This window comes from Anser cygnoides, chromosome 6 (genome assembly GCF_040182565.1).
Source record: "Anser cygnoides isolate HZ-2024a breed goose chromosome 6, Taihu_goose_T2T_genome, whole genome shotgun sequence".
Taxonomy (NCBI): Eukaryota; Metazoa; Chordata; class Aves; order Anseriformes; family Anatidae; genus Anser; species Anser cygnoides.
In genome coordinates, this window is record NC_089878.1 from 18,258,951 (window position 1) to 18,280,571 (window position 21,621).

At 41.1% G+C, this 21,621-nt stretch overlaps 1 protein-coding gene across 2 annotated transcripts; it reads right to left on the minus strand.

Annotated features, from left to right (window-relative positions):
* Window positions 1-5,393: 5,393 nt before the first annotated feature.
* On the minus strand, window positions 5,394-21,612 carry RBM45 (RNA binding motif protein 45). 2 transcript variants are annotated; one of them, XM_048061583.2, is made up of 10 exons: window positions 20,292-21,612; window positions 19,222-19,344; window positions 18,992-19,118; window positions 17,609-17,719; window positions 17,098-17,277; window positions 15,451-15,580; window positions 11,094-11,190; window positions 10,585-10,748; window positions 9,041-9,237; window positions 5,394-5,874 (listed from the first exon to the last, which is right to left on the minus strand). In XM_048061583.2, the coding sequence occupies exons 1-9, from the start codon at window positions 20,670-20,672 to the stop codon at window positions 9,045-9,047; spliced, it is 1,506 nt and encodes a 501-aa protein (XP_047917540.1). In that variant the 5' UTR covers window positions 20,673-21,612; the 3' UTR covers window positions 5,394-5,874; window positions 9,041-9,044. The 2 variants fall into 2 exon arrangements, with proteins under 2 accessions (XP_047917540.1, XP_047917539.1); XM_048061582.2 differs by having other exon boundaries at window positions 10,585-10,751.
* Window positions 21,613-21,621: the final 9 nt, after the last annotated feature.

Sequence of the window (21,621 nt, forward strand, 5' to 3'; positions counted from 1 at the left end):
TTGTTCCTGCCAAAAGCACAAGCTGTGGCTGAGCTGCCTGATGCAAATTTGTGCTGCAAGCGTTTCAATGAACTTAAGGCAGCTACAGCCACAGGGCGGGCTGTGAATGCAAGAAGGAACAGAAGCACTACACAGGCAAAGAATGAGGTTACCCAACAAGATAAAAAAGCTCAAGAGAAAGCACACATTTTGGAATAACAGATAAGGCTTTAAAAGTAATCTTTGTGCGGTGGTATTATGTGCATATGAAAAATACATGGTGCATAACATGGTGAGTACAGCTCTCATGCTGTGTATTTTAAAGGATAAGACAGCAAAAATAAAGCTACTACAAATCAACTTATGAGCTTATGTGGTTCATTCACAAGAGACAGTCATCCAAAAGACTCCCAGTCCTTAAACCCAACACCTGGAAGCAAATGGCGTCCAGATCACCACAGTTCTATCTTGTCTGTCTCATGACAGAAATAGCTTATATTATCCTGCTTTTCCCAGTATCAGATTTGACTTTCCCCTGGAAACCCTCCATGCCTTACCTCTTCAACTATTTTCTATTTTGTTGCCTCAAAATCAAAAATCCATTTTTTAATTATCTTTTTTTTTTCCTCCATATTTTGTCTCTTTCTTCTGGTTCTCTTCCTAGTTCCTGCTCATTCTCTCACTCAATCTTTTACTGAAAAATGACAAAAATGTTAAGTAATGGTAGAAATAAGTGTTCTGTATGTGTTGTTTTCAGGTGTCTACTAGAAAGTTTTCATAATTGGGATTATTTTAAAACTATTTGACTAATTCTGCTCTTGCGAAACTATAAAAAGCCTCTAGAACAGCAAGTAGAAAAGTTACACAAGTGGGACTATGCAAGCAAAACTAGATTATTTCAAAAATAAGAGGCTGTGTAGAAACAAACGGTTTAAAAACAATTCAGGGAAAAGATAAAAGTTAAACTAGGATTCTGTCTTCTCTTAAGTACTTTAAAATACCAAAACATGATTTTGAATTATGTTTGAAGATGAGAATCATCATCTATCAATCTGAAAATAAAACCTAGCATTTTCTAATTCTATATTCAGATTGATTATCTTAGAAGCAAGTTAGGTATTTTAAAAAGTAGTATCAATTTTGAGTTACATCCTACACACATACATCCAGGAGACCAGTGACCTCTGCTGGTGTAGGGGGGATTACCTAGCAATGCTGTAGGCTCCATGATCACCCTTTGTGCCTTTGCTACAATGACATTCAATGAACTTTGACCCTCCTTCATTTATTTATAACGTCTCCAGTTTGTTCTGGAGAAAGTTTAGCAGTGCACCTGCAGTTCAAATATGGCATTCTATGAAGAACTCCAGCAGAATCTTTGTCAAATATGTTTAATAAATATAGAAAGTTTAGAAAAATGGTATGCTGAGAACATGAAATGCATTCCTGAACTGGACCTCTGCACATAATCACATGCTGTTTTCACCTTCAACTGCTTCCACTTCCATATGGTTATTCCTCCTGTCTCTTATGTATTGATATAAGAATCAGAAGAGTAGAGGTGCCTGGCATTGCAGACATTAGATATCTCTGTAGACTGAGCAGACATAAGATGAAATACCTTGGGTCAGAAAATGGACTATTAACAGGAAGAGAGAGGAAGCATGCAAGGGAAACTGAATTCCACTGTGCATTACAAGCCTGGGCTCTGCCCCCACTTCAGGTACTCCAGTAGCAGCTTGTACCACCAAAGGAAAAGGTCTCAACTAGGAGCCACAAGACCCAGTGCGGGAAGCTAACTGCAATCAGACTTGCAGATCACATTCTGGATACACAGCCCTCTTGAGAATGGCCTCCTTTCACTTAACGATCAGAAATACTTTAATGTAGACATTCAGGCAACATAAGCAAATTAGTATCTTTCTACAGTTACACTAACAAAAGGCTGTTCTGCTGACCATGCGGATACGATTCACTAAATGGATAAAATAATTTCTATGGGACCTCATTTAGCATAATTTATGAAGTCTGTATTATCTCATTTTCAGAAGGTTCAAAAGCCCTGTTCAATGCCAACAGAAACTACAGCTGATGAACACAGCTGAAATCCAAATCACTTACAGATAAGCATACGAAATTCTACTTACAACCATTAAAGTGCTATTACTACAAAAGAGCACACACACACAGAGTAATCTGTGCAGTTCTTGCCAGTTCACTAGCCACCAACAAGAGCAATACGAATGAAGATTTTTTTTCTCCCCCAGTACAGGAACCTAATGCTCCCTCCCCCCGGAGCAGACAGAGTTAGCACTTACTGATGAAAAGACAAGGAAAAGCAGTGTGACAGCTACTTACCTGTAGTGCTATAGTACAATTTAAGTGGTGTTATGAACACCACATCCAACCAGAATTGCTGTGTGAGTTTAAAGCAACAAAACATATTTACACAAATTAGCATTTAGCTGGGGAAGACCAGTACATCTAACTAACACTCTGCTGAGTAACTGTTCAAGTCATTCAGTTGATTCTTCTTTCACATCTTGGATGGGCAAACTCAGACACCCGTCACTTCAGGTTTTTCAGAGCACTGACACTCCCAGGGAATGTTAACATCACCTAAACAAACGGGCAACTTCAGGGTCACATTAGAACTCCGGATCCTGACATAGGACAGAAAGGGCAATTAGAGGACACAAATTAAGTGTTTTTTTTTTTGTTTGTTTTGTTTTTCCCTCCCCAACTGACTGTGCAGAGACTCTCAGTATTTCACCTGGCACCTACATCACACACCCACCATTATCCTATACTTTAGAGCACCATCTCGAGCAAAGACAATTCTGCTCCAAACTGTCTGCTTTGAGCAAACACTTCTGCATTTTATATCCAGGCCTTCTATTCAGGTAACAGAAAATAAGTACAAACACAAGTCCCGTGAACCTAAAGGAAAAGTTTAGTTTAAGTGCCTGTGTAACACGATGCATATAGTTGCCTCAGATTTGTCAAAAAAGAAAAACCATCAGATCTCCTACACATACACTGCAAAGATGTTTGCACTGGCACAGCACACCACCACTTGTAGGCTGTGTTTTAGCTTACTCCTGACACACAGATACACTGCATCACACACACTCTGCATAATGCCAGACCTGCTATACAAGCAGGGTGACTGTCACGTTTGCACAGCAGAACCAAAGCTTTCTAAAAATATTGGACTCACTGCACACATGCATGCATACACACACAATATAGTTAAGTGTGCAAAGATGCTGCTTGATGATTCTGGAATTTTGGATCTATGGCACACTCGTCAGAATTATTTCCCCTGATCAAACACAAGAAAGCCCCAGGTTTACCTAAAATTTACAGGGAAAAAGAGAGACAGCGATGGACAGACAGGATTTTTCCAGAGGAGCTTCAGAGAAACGACAACACTCCTCACAAACAACCTCAGGGTTACAGTCAAAGGTAAGATCCAATTCTCCAGGCTTAACCATAAAGCACTTTGGTTCACTATATAATTTCTAAAATCTGCAACAAGTTAAGCAGGAATTTTACAGTCTCCTTTAACCATGCAACCTCAATTCATTTTCAGTCTTTGTGCTGAACGAAACAATTGCTCTTGGGGAAAAAAGCTGTTGGTGAGTCATCAAAGACTGCATCATAACACACATTAGGGGAATGGAGAGGAGCAAGAGAGGTTTCTTAGGCAACCTTCATTCCGAAAGTTCCTAATGCTTGCGCATTTGAATTTAATACTCTTTTAGCTTAAGAAATAGCGCTGTTCTGCATTAAGTACAGCTTCTGTCACTTCAAATCTAAACTTCTGAACCATTGCAACAGCAGCTCATTCTCAGCTACCTTCTCTAATGCAAAAATACTCTTACCAATACCTCTTTATTAAAAAGCTTAATGTGCCTGGATCTTGCACCAGAGAACAATTCACTAAATACTTTAAAATAATCACAGCACTAGAAGAGTTTTGCACTCTGCCTGTAAATATTATTCTAATTGTATTAATTCAATAGTAGGTGCGCTCACATTACATTGCTAAAAGGCTAGCCTAGTTTTTTTTTTTTTTTATCATAGCACTATTTTGAGATAGCTGACTGTAAAGCACTGAATGGTAAAGGTGTAAGTTTTGAGTAAGCACGTTTTCCAGTTAAAAAGATTGTATCAAGCTCTGCTCTTCTGCTTGCTCCTCTTCCCTTCCTTTCCCTCCCTGCCCCCCCCAGCCAAGTTACTTTGATAGGTACATGCCTTTTGATGCTGTAAAACACTACAGAAAAAATTTTTAAGGGTTTTACCCTCAGCTCTTAGCTACTTACAATTGGAAAATACCAAAACCTTCTTATTTCCTCCTTCTCCTTGAAGAGCAAACAAAACAAGAAAAGGAGGTCATCTTTTGTACTTAAACACATAGCTTAAATTAAGAGATGAGAAAAATCACTAATTAAAAGGCATCGTGCTCCTGCATGTCAGTTGACCATCAGGACTGGGAAAGTCAGGAGCTTGGAACACTAGAAATAGGGCTGCAAAGATTCCCCCAATAAGAAATAGTTGTCTTGAAAAGAATAAGGGGGCCTAAGAAGATGAAGAAGGCAAAGAGTGTAAAGGAGGAGTATGATCCTGTAGCACAGAGAGCTGCATAGAAACAAATGCCAAAGCCTTCCCAGGAATATTAGATAGTAGGACTGTATTCTCACCCATTTTCCTATGGATTGGGGAATTTTTGGAAGGAAATATTTCCAAAGGTGCTCGAAAAGAGAGCAAGTTGTGGCTGCTCACTTGTCTCCCCCCATTTGATGATTAAGGGAACACAAATGGAAAAACTGGAAACCAGGTACATGTTTCCAGGAGAGCATGCTTGTACACCAGTGTGCATACAACTAGAATTTATCAATTTTATCTGTAAGAGTTACTTTAATAATGAGCATATATTCAATTCAACAAATAGTACTCAGGGTACACAGAAGAGTATTTGGTGTTTGAAAGTTATCTGTGCAAATACTTATCCAAATTAAGTTTGTTTACTCTTCGTCAATGCTCAATTCCTCTTTGTCCTGTCAAAACACCAAATTGTTTGATTATCTGATTCTTAAACAATGTATTCATTGAAAGATTCTTAAAAAAAAAATAGCACTCAAGCACTCAAAAATGAAAGATGGAAAAAAAAGTCCCCAGACTCCATGATTTTGCCATAGCTGTAATGAAAGGGACTCAAGATAGTAAAGGATAACATAAGCAGCTCTGATAGCCTGTCCCACAGTCAAATGTCCTTTGCACTAAACAGCACATAAAGCTTAATGAATACTTTTGGCCCAAATGAGTGAAATATTTAAGAGCATACTTGAATCATTTTTATGAGTACAGCCATTCTCTTGAATTTGACTTAATACCGACAGACTTGCTAGTAGTTTTTGAAAGTTATTTAATTTTAATTTATTGATGTACTTCAATGAAATTCTGGCCATTGGAAGTGCCTTCTATTTTAGCAGTCATAATCTGAATCATTATCAATTAACAAGTCAAGCCCCAAAATGCTGACTCCTTTATCCCCCCTCCCATCATCGTACTTTCCCTGTTAGAGGAGGAATTTAGTTAAACACAAGAGATATATTTCTGTAATACGACAGGCTACTACAAGAACAACCATCAGCATACAATTTTAGATGGCTTAATAGGGGTTTTTTGTTTGTTTTTTAAATAGGTGCATGGCCATATTTTGGAAAACAAAGTACCATGTGTATATATATATACACACACACACACACACATATATATATAAAGATCAATTTTCTTAACAATTAAAGAGTCACTGTCCACAGGAACCATGTCTAGTCACGTTTTCAGTCAGTCAGTCAGTCAGCTGAGGGTCATGTCATTATTTAGTTTCTGTAGAAAAAACACAAGTATAAAAATAGTATCAAAAAGCAACATAATTATGTTTTAAAACAAAAATAGGTGTTACAACAACATAAGTGAAAAAACTTAACATATTTAGAGAATTATCATATATGTGCTTCTCTGTCTTTTGGAGATGTACCTCTTTTTCTGAGCAGTGTGTGAAAGCCAGAATTTTTCCTGCAGTGTACTGTTGATAAGAAACAGTTATTTTTAAAATATATATAATTTATATATATATATTTCAACGATGATACAACTACTATTTAAGAGTATTTTTGCACAGTAATGAATCATTATAAATACACATTAAATTTGGTGCTTTTAATAAAGCCCCAACACAAAAAAAAAATGCAAACCACATCAGTGATGTAGGATTTTCAAACTTCTCAAAAGTCACTCTGGAAAAACGTGTGTACGGGTGCACAAAGGTTAACTTCTAAAGTTCTTGCTATAATGGAAAAACATTTCAAAAATATTAGCAAATATTCCTTTTAGTTACCTCAGTAACCTCTACTAGTACCCAATTCCTTACTGTGAATTTGGAAGTCCAACACAATCAATTTTTCCCTTCTTTTGATGTTAGTGGTGTTATGAAAATCAGAAGGTAAAAAAGACAATTTTAATAACAAAGAAAAAAAAATCTAAACAGACACATAGGGCTAATCCTCTCCTGATTTTTTCACATTAGTGTAGTAGAAAAAGTAGCTTCTGCAGTCAATGGAAGTCCTCTGTTTTGGTGTGACAACCAATACCTTCCATTCTATACCTGCTCTTCTGCTTATCCCATCTGCATATATCCTCTATGGCATCTATGACATTCCCAGTTGTTCATTTTATTACAGTACAGCTTAAAGCACCATAATACACTTTATTGAAATGTTAAAGCAGAAAGCACTATCACACATTCAGTTTGATTTCTTAAATATCTCAAGCCATAGGGAAAAAAAGTCTTAGTCTAGAATCAAGATACAATCATAACTTGTCTGTGCCTTGCAAAACACATTATTTTTCCAATGTAAAGTCATCAAATTCGTAATTACCATCTTAAAAAGCTTATTCTTTATTTCTACCTTGTGAATATGCCTCGCATCAGCTTCCTACCACAGGATCCTACAGTTTTAGGATCCTAAACTAGCCTTTGTTTAGTGGGGAGAAAAAAAAAAAGCCACCCACCCACCTCTTTGCTTACTTAAGCATATTTATAGATGAAGTTTAAGCCATCTCTTCAGTTTCTGTTCTTCTTCTGAACTCAGTTTTTTGTCTCTGAATAATTTTTCTGTCGTCTTAACATCCTTCAGACTGTTAGACGACCTTTACAGTGTGGACAGTAATACTTTCTCTCCAGTGCTAATATTCCCTCCTATTACATTCAGGAGTTCCTCAATAAACCCAAGAATTCTCAACTATTCCCTTTGTAACGAAGTAGGTAGAAGAGTTAATTATCTGTAAGCTCTAATACCCTTCAGAGTCATTCCTTTCTAGAAAGAAAATCTTGCAATTCACACGCAATATCATCTTCACTCAGGACATGACTGCAGCCTGTTACCAGTTTTGGAGAAATTAGTATTTTCCTGAGGTGTATTAAGAAAGAGCAGAAGAATAAAAGCTTTATTTCTAAAAGATGGCTAGATAAGCAATTTAGTGGGAAAAAATACTTTTAGCTTGACAATCAAAAAATGAAAGAAAAAGATGAGTGAGAAGATATAAGTATAGATTATCTTACTAACTTTGGATGTGTATTATACCTACACTTTTCTAGTAAAAAGTAGTCTTTTCCTACTATGAAAAGAGACCTGGTATTACATTATACTTTACATCATCGTTTTTCCGCTAGTGACAAAGAGGTTGGTCTTCTATTATTGGAAGTTTAAAAAAAGTACCTTTAAAAACAAAAACTTGGTAGATAAAGATAAAAGCATGGGTAAAAATCGCTTGAAGTTACATTCACCAGAGCTACTGATTTAAAAAAAAAAAAAAACACTTTCTAAAGAGTGTTAGCACCAATTGCATGCAGAAAGAAAGCAAAAAATATGTTTGTTTTCAAGTAAGTTGTATATAAAGACTAGGAAGGCTTTTAGTAACTTCTGCTTAACAAAAGAAGAACATAAAAGTCCTTCGGAAAAAAAGGGAGAAGAACACTGCAGGTAAAGTCTCTCTTGGTCTTTATTAACTCCTTGGTCATAGAACGTATCTACATAAAGATAGGTACAAGGAATGAAACTTCAAGTAAAATATTGATGTGAAGAGAGTTAAGATTATAAGTAATGTTTTTTGACTGGGTCAAAGGGGGTGGAAACTTGTATTACACTACACTAATAATATGGCTACTGAAATTATCTGGGACTATAGTTCTCTTTTGGTAGAGGCCTGAGTATAAAAATACATATATAAATCATATATAAATTTTATATAATTTGATTCAAGCCAGTATTTTAAAAGAACAAGTGAATTTTGGTTCCTGAAGTCTATAAAACTTTTCTATATGAGCTCTGCCAGTTTTTATTGGCCATAAACATAAAATATTCAAACTAATTAACTTAAACATACACCTCAACCCCATCACAACAGGCTCCACAGTATCTTCTTCACCATAACACATTCCAGCTACACCCAATTTCTGAGAGTCTAGATTAACCAAGTCAAGGCCTTTGGTTTCACCTGGCAACATTCCCTGTTCTTTACACGTCCACTTTATTCTTTACAGATCCACTTTATTTATCCCTTTCTTCATCTCTCTTTCAAGGTTAAACTCTGTATCCCTATCCAACACCATTCTCAGGGCATGTGTTTGTAATGAAAGAAAGACACGTACAAGCTGATCTCATTTATACTGTTTATTTTTCAATGCTCTTTCCAGTAAGATCTGATACTCACTTTATGCATATAAGATTATTTCTATTAATCAACTGGTTTATATTTGTTCAAATGTTACAAAAATAAAGATTTCTTCACTAAAATAGGTGTGTATACATAAGCATACACACAGCCATATATATTATATATGCACACACAAATTATGTCTATTTCTAGCTAACAACTAATTTTTAAGTTTCAAATTAACATGACATTCACAACTAACTTGAAAATGCTTTGCCTCTAACTATTTCAAGTAGTCTAACTTGAACTTAAGTAACAGCTCAGAGTGGGTACTCACCTACTTAGTAAGTTCTTTGACGTTTGTTAGATTCCTCCGTAGGCGAGTCTGCCAACCTTACTTTAAGCCTGACACCATTCACAATCTTGCCGTGTAACGCAGTTATGGCATCACTGGCACTTGCTCTGTCTGCAAATTTTGCATAGCCTACATTTTTTCCAGCCACAAGGTAAACTTTTATCAAGTGTCCAAAACGACTGAAAAAGTAATAATAAAGGTAGTTAGGTCAGAGGTTTTGCTGCAGCACTGATACTTATTATCCAACCTCAACTATATGCGATTTCATAGTTGTGAATTCAACATAGCATACATACGAGAATATAGTCTTGTGCTACCATGCTTTAAAACCCCCCAATTTTCATATTCTCTTCTCTAAAATTCCACGCAGGAATGGAAATAAAACCAAGAGCTTATAGGCAATATCTTCCATTGAATGTTACGATAATTCACTGGTACTTGTAATTCTTATTTAAAAGAATACATAAAGCTGTTCTATTTCATAGTCAAACAGTAAATAGTACTTAAAAAAAAAAAAAAACAACACAATGACAGAAAACCCTTTCCCACCCACCCCCAAATAAAAAACACCAGACAATTCAGGGGCTACACTTCCATCCCATTTAAATGAACTTCTTCAGCTCTGATTCACCTTCATTTCAGTATTTGTCATTTCAGCAAGACATTTCCAAAGCAAGAACTAAAACCTTGCAGAAAATCCCAAATTCCCAAGGTCTCAGGAGATTCTTAGCAAACTTCAAAAGAAAAAGTCAGCTTCCTTCATGATGAAGTTATACAAGTGTCAAGACCAGGAAACACAGCCTTTTTGTTCTCCAGTATACTGCTAAGAACACTGAGTACATCGTGTACGTATAGCTTTAAAATCCACACAGGTACATGTTTCTTTTCCCCTCCTGGTGCCTTGAATATATTTTGGCTTTCCAGAGAACTACTGCAAATGCCAGCTATTAAAAAAGGGAAATGTATTTTTACTGTGCTGTTGAAGAGAAGTAGACAAGCTACTGGTGAACAGCTGAACAGCTACAAATTTGTTTTAAAGATGGCAGGAACTGTTCAGCTAAGTCTTTGCTCCTCGTGTAAAGGTAGCATGAAATGACTGTTGAAATATTGCCCGTAAGGTGCAAACTACCAAAATGTCTCAGGACATCTCAGAAAAAACTTCAAAACGTTACTGTGGAAATCTATCAAAATACTAAAATTCCTTATGGAAACATTTTACAAAAAAAAAAAAATTGATTAGAATACAAAAACAGGAAGTACTACGGTTTTTGTTTAAAAAATTGTTATGAGACTAGACATTCTCTTTCTGATAACATAAATCATTAATTAACCAGTTGCACTGGTAATGTTACAATCTGTTTCCAGGCAAATTCCATTACACACCTGTTTCAAAAACTATTACTTATCACTTACTTTTGCCATGCATGTTCTTTTCTGGAAAGAGTTTCCCTGACTGCAACCTTTTTTATTTTCAGGATTTATTTTAAATATCCCATGGTTAGAAAACACTTATTTATGGGCCTTACCAGAAAACATCCTCCAATACATTCACAGGTAAAGGATGGGGATGAAAAAGTATGAAAAGCCTTTCTTTTACAGAAGTGTCAGGTGGAACTTTTTTTTTGTGTGGTGGAAGTATGGCATCAGTTTGGGGTTGAAGTAATTGTGATCCAGAGGTTCCTCCAAAAGCCTGCTGAGACAGGAAGAAAAGAAAAAAGGCAAATATAAAATAATTGATAAAAACTGACACTTTTTTTTTTGTTATTCAGTTTACAATTTTTGTCCTTACCACGGGACATAGATAGACTCTAACAGTTAATTCTAATCTTAGTTCATTTATTTTGGTTATTTCGTTAAATTGGAAAACGAATAAAAATAAGGTCAGACATTTACAGAAAACAGAAATACACAAACCAACCAGAGGTATCTCTTTTAAAGATGTAGCATCTAAAGCAGTGAGCAACGTTCTGTACTGACATATTCTTATTGTCAGTAAAAACTCCAGATATTAACAGTATCCACTATATTAACTTACAGGAGGTGTCCTATACTGCTGAACAATTGGATTGTTATTCCGCAACACTGAGGACACGTGTGCTGTTACCAGTTGTGTTGCCATTTTTCTGATGAGGCTGCAAGAAGTGATAATAAACTACTTTAGATAAACAGCTAAGTAACAGTTACCTTAAAAAAATCTTTATTTTCTCTTGCTGAAGTTAAGATGTGCATTAAAATTTGAAAAAAAAAAAATAATCTGTAAACTCAAGTAGCTAATGAGAAAGTCAGGCTTTCATACTAAATGTGGTCTGAAAGTACATACACTACCTGGAACTCACAGTATTTCTACATATATGTATTTCTACATACAGAGATACAAAACTTTCCTCTATAGTACTCCAGTACTATAGTAAAAAAGAAAACTAACTACAGAGCCCACAACTTTTTGTGAAGGATGCCTAGAAGAACAAAGGGACAAATTTCACCTGTTTCTTTCAATAGAGAGCACAGAAATTCAATTCAGAAGTCAGAACATTAATCACAGGAAGTTCACTTCCAGCTCTCATTCTCCAGTATTTTTTCCTTTGTTCTACTGGGGAATAAGAAAAGCAATTGCATATTTGCATGGATTCATAGCCTATCATAGAATATCCCGAGTTGGAAGGGACCCATAACTATCATCGAGTCTAACTCCTGGCACCACACAGATCTACCCAACAATTCAGACCATTTGACTAAGAGCACAGTCCAAACGCTTCTTGAACTCCGACAGGCTTGGTGCCTTGACCACGTCCCTGGGGAGCCTGTTCCAGTGCGCAACCACCCTCTGGGTGAAGAGCCTCTTCCTGATGTCCAGCCTGAACCTCCCCTGTCACAGCCTGACACCATTCCCTCGGGTCACAGAATCACAGAATCGTCTAGGTTGGAAGAGACCTCAAGATCACCCAGTCCGACCTCTTACCTAACACTAACAAGTCCTCCACTAAACCATATCACCAAGCTCGACATCTAAACGTCTCTTAAAGACCTCCAGGGATGGCGACTCAACCACTTCCCTGGGCAGCCCATTCCAATGCCTAACAACCCTTTCAGTACAGAAGTTCTTCCTAATATCCAACCTAAACCTCCCCGGCGCAACTTTAGCCCATTCCCCCTCGTCCTGTCACCAGGCACGTGGGAGAATAGACCAACCCCCACCTCGCTACAGCCTCCTTTAAGGTACCTGTAGAGAGCGATAAGGTCTCCCCTGAGCCTCCTCTTCTCCAGGCTGAAAAATCCCAGCTCCCTCAGCCGCTCCTCGTAAGACTTGTTCTCCAGACCCCTCACCAGCTTGGTCGCCCTTCTCTGCGCTCGCTCGAGCACCTCCATGTCTGTCTTGTAGCGAGGGGCCCAAAACTGAACACAGTGCTCGAGGTGCAGCCTCACCAGAGCCGAGTACAGGGGCACAATCACTTCCCTAGACCTGCTGGCCACACTGCTTCTTATGCAGGCCAGGATGCTGTTGGCCTTCTTGGCCACCTGGGCACACTGCTGGCTCATATTCAGCCGACTATCAACCAGTACTCCCAGGTCCTTCTCTGCCAGGCAGCTTTCCAACCACTCATCTCCCAGCCTGTAGCGCTGCTTGGGGTTGTTGTGCCCCAGGTGCAGGACCCGGCACTTGGCCTTGTTGAACTTCATGCAGTTGGCCTCAGCCCATCGGTCCAGCCTATCCACATCCTCCTGCAGAGCCTTCCTGCCCTCGAGCAGATCGAGACACGCACCTAACTTGGTGTCATCTGCAAACTTACTGAGGGTGCACTCAATCCCCTCATCCAGATCATTGATAAAGATATTGAAGAGGACCGGCCCCAGCACTGAGCCCTGGGGGACGCCACTAGTGACCGGCCTCCAACTGGATTTGGCTCCATTCACCACAACTCTTTGGGCCCGGCTATCCAGCCAGTTTTTAACCCAACGAAGCGTACGCCAGTCCAAGCCACGAGCAGCCAGTTTCTTGAGGAGAATGTTGTGGGAAACGGTGTCAAAAGCCTTACTGAAGTGAAGGTAGATCACATCCACAGCCTTTCCCTCATCCACTAAGCATGTCACTTGGTCATAGAAGGAGATCAGGTTCGTCAAGCAGGACCTGCCTTTCATAAACCCATGCTGACTGGGCCTGATCGCCTGGTTGCCCTGCAAGTGCCGCATGATGACACTCAAGATAATCTGCTCCATGAGCTTCCCTGGCACTGAGGTCAAACTAACAGGCCTATAGTTCCCCGGGTCTACCCTCCGACCCTTCTTGTAGATGGTCGTCACATTTGCTAGCCGCCAGTCGACTAGGACATCCCGATAGCCAGGACTGCCGATAAATGACGGAAAGCGGCTTGGCCAGCTCCTCCGCCAGTTCGCTCAGTACCCTCGGGTGGATCCCATCCGGCCCCATCGACTTGCGTACATCCAAGTGCTGTAGCAGGTCGCCAACCATTTCCTCGTGGATAGTGAGGGCCACATCCTGCTCCCCATCCCCTTCCATCAGCTCAGGGTACTGGGTATCCAGAGAACAACCGGTTTTGCCGCTAAAGACTGAGGCAAAGAAGGCATTAAGCACCTCAGCTTTTGAGCTCCAGATGAGCTTTGGCCCTTCTAATTTTGTCCCTGCACAGCCCCACAACAACCTTATAGTCCTCGTGAGTGGCCCGCCCTCTTTTCCAAAGATTATAAACCCTCTTTTTTCTCCTAAGCTCGAGCCACAACTCTCTGTTCAGCCAGGCTGGTCTTCTTCCGCGCCAGCTCGTCTTTAGGCACGTGGGTACAGACCACTCCTGAGCCATTAAGATTTCCTTCTTGAAGAGTGCCCAGCCTTCCTGGACTCCTCTGCCCTTCAGAACCACCTCCCAAGGGACTCTGCCAACCAGTGTCCTGAACAGCTCAAAGTCAGCCCTCCGGAAGTCCAAGACAGTGGTTTTACTGGTCCCCTTCCTGGCTTCGCCGAGAATAGAGAATTCTACCATTTCGTGGTCACTCTTCCCAAGACAGCTCCCGACCACCCCATCTCCCACCAGTCCGTCACTGTTTGTGAACAGAAGGTCTAGTGGTGCACCTCCCCTGGTAGGCTCTCTAACCAGCTGCGTCAGGAAGCTATCTTCCACGCTCTCCAGAAACCTCCTAGACTGCTTTCTCTGGGCTGTGCTGTGCTTCCAGGGTATGTCTGGGAAGTTGAAGTCCCCCACGAGAACAAGCACTGACGATTTTGCAACTTCTGCCAGCTGCCTGTAGAACTCCTCATCAGTCTCCTCATCCTGGTTCAGCGGTCTATAACAGACCCCCACCAGGATGCTTGCCTTGTTGGCCTTCCCACTGATCCTAACCCACAGAGACTCAACCTTATCAGTCCCAGCCTCAAGTTCCACAACATCAAAACACTCTCTAATATAGAATGCCACACCACCACCCCCTCTGTGCTGCCTGTCCTATCACTAGTCACTAAAGAGAACAGACCGGCGCCTGCCCCTCCACTCCCCCTCATGAGGAAGCTGTAGGCCGCGATGAGGTCTCCCCTCAGCCTCCTCTTTTCCAGGCTGAACAGGCCCAGTGACCTCAGCCACTCCTCATACGTCTTCCCCTATAGGCCCTTCAACATCTTTGTAGCCCGGTGTTATAAGGCCATGAAGTAATAGGAAGTACCGAAGAGTAAAGAAAAACATTTGCAAGAAGGATGGTTGCAATGAATTATCGTTTTAGTTTAAAGCAGGCATGTACTTCTGAAGTGAATCTCCCAATTGTCCCTCCGTACAGTCTTTTCATTCATATCCTGGAATAGCTTTGATGACAAACTAGACTAATTTAGGATGAAACTAAGCTGAAGTTTTCAATACTGGAAGGCACCTAAGCCATGCCAATTTCTAATGAGCATTCAAATCACAGGAACAAACAAGAGATGGTTTACAGTAAAACCTGACAATCCTCATACAATGCAGGTATCAAAGCCTCAGCAGTAACAGTTTTATTCTACCTACATGATCTCTTGGCAGTGTTTGCAATACTACAAACACTGCCAATAGATCAAGTAGGTGATACCTATTTTTAAATAGAAAAAGACTAGAATACATATTTCTAGGATATATTAGAAAAACTTGAATTTATTGAGAATCTTTGTAAAGGTCCCCGTATTGTGTAACAAGGCAATAATGTGTTTTAGATGAGGTTTTCTTTCTCTATCAGGCTAAGAAGTGTCAAGAGATTCATTCTAAACTATTAAAAAAACACACCTGGATTTCAGAAAATATTATCTCCAAATATGAAACTATATTAGTGACATGGCTGTTCCTTTTCATATTGAAATAAAAGATTAATAATAGTTTTGCTCTCTAGAAAACAGGTTACAAGTTTTTCTATGTATTAGTACTTACTCTGAACTATCGTTCCCATCTTCTAGAAAAATGACAGTTAATCTGTTTCCAGGAGGATACTCAAAACCATGTAGTTTATACTTGGCATATATAGCTGATGCAGCAGTACTGTACTGAATCACAGCATACCCTACAAATACAGTGCACATGGTTTCAGCACAATACAAGTACATCCTAACAAACTACACTCACATAAAGCAAGTAGTAGGATCAAGCTACATATTAGTCAGTCATTGATGCTACAAAATTCCTAGGTCTCTTTACCACACAGTGCATTCCTTACTAGCAACATTAATATTTGTTAATAAAACTTCTGTGAAATTAACTAGTGATAAATCAGCTTTATTTTTATTAATTTGAAAATATAGTAATAAAGCAACATAACAAAACATGTCTTCTTCCCCAAGACAAAACTAGAAAAAAAATGTTACATATTTCAGCTTAAAATGCAATTATTCCATCAACAAATGAATCTCAAGTACTGTAAAGTTACAACATAACACTCTGAATTGTTTCCATTTCAAACTTGTTTCAGTAGAGCACTCTTTCATGCTTTTCTCAGCTACAGCAAAACAACAAGACTGAAATAAAAACACTTCTTCCAATACAAAACAAGTTTTGTTTGGAATTATTTCATCCTGTTTACTCATGTCTGCTCTTAGACAAATACACACACAGCTATTTCAAGATGAAAACTAAATTATCTGTTTACAGAACATTCAAGCTAGACATTTAATTTTCAAAATTTTTCTTCTTCTATTATACCCCAAACTATTAACTTCACTTGACCAAAACGTTAATTCTCATATTTTTGATTCTTCCCTTCTTGAGATTCTATTAACCTTATTTATATTTATTGTTAGTTATCTGTAAACAGGTGTTCAAACAAAACTGAATTTTTGGGCTCATGCATCGGTAATAGCAGCCAGCATTGGTACATAAGAACATTAATTCTTTCCCACAACTACTTTATTTTGCAATCTGAATGTACTGGAGTACAATTAAAAGGTGGTGTTCCCTTCATAGGTGTCCTGGTTCCAGTTAGGACAGAGTTAATTTTCCTCCTAGTAGCTGGTAGGGTGCTATGTTTTGGATTAGGATGAGAAGAGCGCTGATAACATGCTGATGTTTTAATTGTTGCAGAGCAGTGCTTACACCAGGCCAAGGACTTTTCAGCTTCTCACTCTGTCCTGCCAGCGAGCAGGCTGGGGGTGCAGCAGGAGCTGGGAGGGGACAGACCCAGGGCAGCTGACCCAAACTGGCCAAAGGGGTATTCCATACCATCTGACGTCATGCTAAACAATATATAGGGGTGGCTGGCCGGGGTGGGGGGCCGGCTGCTCGGGGATAGGCTGGGCATCGGTCAGCAGGTGGTGAGCAATTGCATTGTGCATCACTTGTTTTTTTAAACATTATTATTATTAATACTATTATCATTATCACTATTATTATTATTATTATTATATTCCTGTCTTAATAAACTGTCTTTATCTCAACTCACAGGCTTCACTTTCCCATTTCTCTCCCCCATCCCAGAGAGGGAGGGGGTAGGGTGAGCAAACGGCTGTGTGGTGTTTAGCTGCCAGCCGGGTTAAACCACAACAATAGGAAAAAAAAAAGTGAAGATTTTTTTTGTACTTTACTTACCATTATTAGTATGAGGATCTCGCTGAACATCACAATACTCTAGTCCTGGGACTAGATCAAAGAGGGCAAACAGCTGCTCTTGGACGAAAGGAAGCCGTGATACCACTGACAGACGTTTGGAGACTGACTCCTGAATTCGGCTCTCATTTTTTTCAAAGCTACAAAACTCTGGCTGCCCACCTCAAGAATCAACATAAAAATAAATAAATCAAAGTCATCACACTAGCAAGCCTTCATTTCAAACGTATTTTTCATTCAACTTTTAAAATTATTCTAAGTGAATTAAACACTAAAGGTAACATGTTTATTTCATCAATGCAGGTCTTGAAATAATCAGGCAACTAGAGCAAAGCAAACCATGAAAATACTGAAATGAAATGCCTGACTCATTTTCTAACTCAATCTATTAGTTGTCAAACTAAACCTCCATTAGCCTCCCTTCTACCAAACCGCACTCTTACATTGTGATTGCGACTACAAATCATTTTTACTATAAAAAGCTGTGACTTACAAAATGGAAATGCATTTCCTCTTGGTTCTTGTCTTGTGTTATTACTATAGTATTCATGTTCAAAAGACTCTGATGACTTATTTTTAGGTTCAGCCAAAATGGCCCGGTAGCCTAAAAGAAACAATCACATAAAAGAACACCTTAATGTACCCAAAATATCTACAACCAGATCTGCATTCTCCAAGTACTGTATTTAGCAATATATTATTCAGAAAACCCATTTAAGCACTATCTTTTAATGTATAACTCTTGAATGCTGACATAATCAATGACATGAAAGTTAACACACTCCACGTAAAACATATTCACATGTTAAGTGCAACAAAGCCTACTTATTCTGGGGGTGACCAAGCATTGGAACAAGTTACCCCCGAAAGCTGTGCCATCTCCATCCTTGGAGATATTCAAAGCTGCCTAGACATGGTTCCAGACAGCCTGCCCTAGGCTGCCCTGCTTAAGCAGCAGGGAAGACAAGACCTCCAGAGGTCCCTTCCTGTTTCAATCATCCTGAGATACTTTGCAGGACCCAGAGATGTTGTAGATGCAGTCAGCTGAATTTCCACAGAACTGTAACTGCTCATTCATGTTTTGTACTGATCTAGGTTCTGCTTATCAGTAATTTAGGTATTACTAACTAAGAAAGAAAATTTAACAGTTAAGCGATCTCAGGCTCATATTTGTGACAATTCTTGTAAAGGGATAAAACATTCGTGTAGAACTACTTATGATATACCAGGTATATTACTTAAACCAAAAACAAGCAAACAAAAAAAACACACCCACATGCCAAGGTGTTTAAAATTTGTGATTAAGTGAACACTGAACAGGAGGTTGGACTGGAAGGCTGCTGCTAAGATTTGGTGCTAGGGTGTAAATGACGGTTGATCATGAAGTGGGGCCAAGTCTTACTTTCTGTAAGAGATTAATCTTTGAATTAAGTTTAAAAAATAAAAACTTCAATTAGCCTGATTTTGTTCTTAAGTAAATGTGATCACAACAGAATCCCTAAGGATTATCAAATAAAGTTTTATGTCAAATACAGTGATATGTTTTTGTTGGAAAACAAGTTCTCAGGGATACATAAAAATCACGTTCTCCTGTGTATGAAGGCTACATTACAGACTGATGATAATTCATGTAAGAAAAGCACTGCACTCATTTACCAAACTCTGTAAGTAATATCAGTGAAAAGAGTTTGGAATGCAAGGATGTAATCAGGTGAACATTAGTAATACTATTTTTACTTGCAATATATTTTTTTGTCTCAAAATGTGCTTACAGCATAAATAATTTGCCTGCAAACAAAACTGAAAATTTAAAGGTATACAAATGATGGTACACACTCATCGTGAGAAACTTTAAAGAATTCAGTAAGATTCTTACTTCGATCACACTCTTCAATTGCTCGGGCAGCTTGTGATGGTTTTAAATACCTCACATAGCCCAAACCTTTACTTTCTCCAGTAGTCTTGTTTTTAATAATGCTGCAATATTCAATGTCTCCATACATCTAGAACAAATAAAAAGTGCATTAATTAAAAATATTTGAAAAAGCCCTTCTGATAAATTAAGAAAAAAAAGCTAGTTTAAAATAATAATTAGCAAATTAGTACCTTAAACTTCTCTCTCAGATCTTCCTCTGTATAGGACTTTGGTATCATAACAAAGATACGTGTAAGCTCCTCATCTTCAACATCTCGGTGGCTTCCAGAAGCTCTTGACTGTGCAATAAATACCTAACAAGAAAATTACATAGACATTAATTAATGGAAAAAAAGGGCTTAGTCACATATCATGTTTGTTTTTAAAACAAATCTTTGTATTTATCTTTCACATAACACAGCCCTCCTAATGTGAACATGAACATCTCTCATCATAGACGCACCTGCAACAAGAGACCTATAAGTATGGTACACCCCCACTGGTTTCTCAAGCAGAACACTGGCCAGAAATTCTCACTTGAGATAATGAAAAGCAGTCAGGAATATCAAAACCCAATCCAGCACGACCAATGTTACAAGGGGCATCTGAGGTAGCAACAAATGCATCACTGCAACAGGCAGCCCTAGTATGCAGTCAACAACAAAAAAAATAATTAATTAAACTTTATTCCTACAGTTCACCTGGAGGTGTTCAAGATCAGGATGGATGAGGCCCTGGGCAAAGTGATCTAGTAGGTAACATCCCTGCCCATGGCAGGGGGTCTTTAAGGTCCCTTCCAACCCAGGCCACTCTGATTCTATGTTTATTTGGGGACTATGAAAACAGTTCGAGAGATTGAAACCTACCAGCAAGTGATCTAAAAAAAAAAAAAAGTTTCAATAAAACACGTGCCTAAGATTAAAAGCTCCCTGGTTTAAGCTCCCAGCGGCGCTTCGCTCTCGCAGCCAAGCTGAGGCAGGCAGCTCGCTGCCCGCTTCCCCACGAGGGGGGCAGAGGGCGCTGGGGGCGCTGCTCCCGGCCGGCCCCCGCCCCAGGCGGCCCCAGGGGGCGGCTTCACCTCTGTACGTGGAGGCCACCGCTCCTCGAAGCCGGCAAGCCCGGGCCCGGCGGCCGAGGCCTGCCGCCCTCCTGCCGCCATGCTGAGAAGGGAGGGAAGCTGGGGGCCGCCGGGCAAGGGAAGCGGTGGCTGCTGCAGCCCCGTTCCCGGCAGGGAGGAGAAGAGGAAGAGGAGGCGCGGTACCTTGATGGGCTTGGTGTCAGGGATCAGGCTGCGGCCGTGCATCTCCTCCATGGCCCGGCAGGCCTGCGAGCTGCGGGCGAACTTAATGAAGGCGATGCCGCGGGACTCGTTGGTGCGCTTGTCCCGCAAGAGCCAGATGTTCTGGATGTCTCCGAACGGGGAGAAGCGCTCCCGGATCAGCGCCTCCCCGGTGTCCTTGCCCAGCACCACGAAGACGCGGCTGTTGGGCGGCTCGTCCAGGCACTCGGCCGACAGCCGAAAACCGCTGCTCTCCTCCATGGCGTGGCCGCCGCTGGACTCCCGGGCCGCCAGGGCTCGCTGGCTCTTCTCGGGGGCTGGCGGGGAGCGGCCGCAGCGCCCTTTTCGCCGCGGAGACAACATGTCCTCCGCCCGCCTCCCCGCGCCCACTCGGGGCCAAGGCCCCGCCGCCGGCGGGCGGAGCTCGCCCCTCCGCACCGCCCCGTACCGCCCCGGGCGGCGGGGCTGGCCTGTGGGGCGCTGCCTGCGCTGCCGCAGGGGCGGCGTCACAGCACCGCGGCGTGGTGGAGCTGGGCAGGGACCTGTGGGGGCACCGTGTCGGCCCCCCAGTCAAGCCGGGCCACCTAGGGCAGGCTGGCCACGATCGCGTCAGCTTTGGAGCATCTCCAAGGAGGGAGGAGGCTCCACAGCCTCTCCGGGCAGCCTCTGCCAGCTCTCGGCCTCTGGTGTTTGTCCCTTGTCCTGTCACGGGGCACCATAGAAAAGGGCCTGGCTCCTTCTTGGCACCTTCCTTTAAGACATATATATATGTAAGTCCCGGGGCAGCCTTCTCCAGGCTGATCAGCCCCAGCTGCTCTCAGGAGAGGTGCCCCCGTCCCATAACCATCTCTGTAGCCCTTCGCGGACCCCCTGCAGCAGCTCCATGTCTCCTGTTCCGCGGGGAGCCCTGACCTGGTGCAGCACTGCAGGTGCTCAGAGGCAGGACCACCTCCCTCGTCCTGCAGTCACACTTCTCCCAACACAGCCCAGGATCCCGTCCTTCTTCTACACAGCCAGGGCACTGGCTCACCGTCAGTTTAAGCGTCCACCAGGTCGTTTCCTACAAAGCTGCTTGGAGAGTTCACCACATCTCTAACAGCTGGGTCCGAACGCAAGCAGCTCTCCAGCAGACCACCAGGGCATCCAGCGTGTCGCGGCCGTGACCCGAGGACGCCATTTGCTGGGGGCTCCCAAGCCTGTGCCTTGCTGCACGCGGGGCCTCCGGCTGCCGCCCGCCCCCAGCCTGCTCCTGTCTGCGGCGGAGCTCGGGGGCACCTCCAGCTCGGTACCGGCCATTGAACACGCCCCGCGG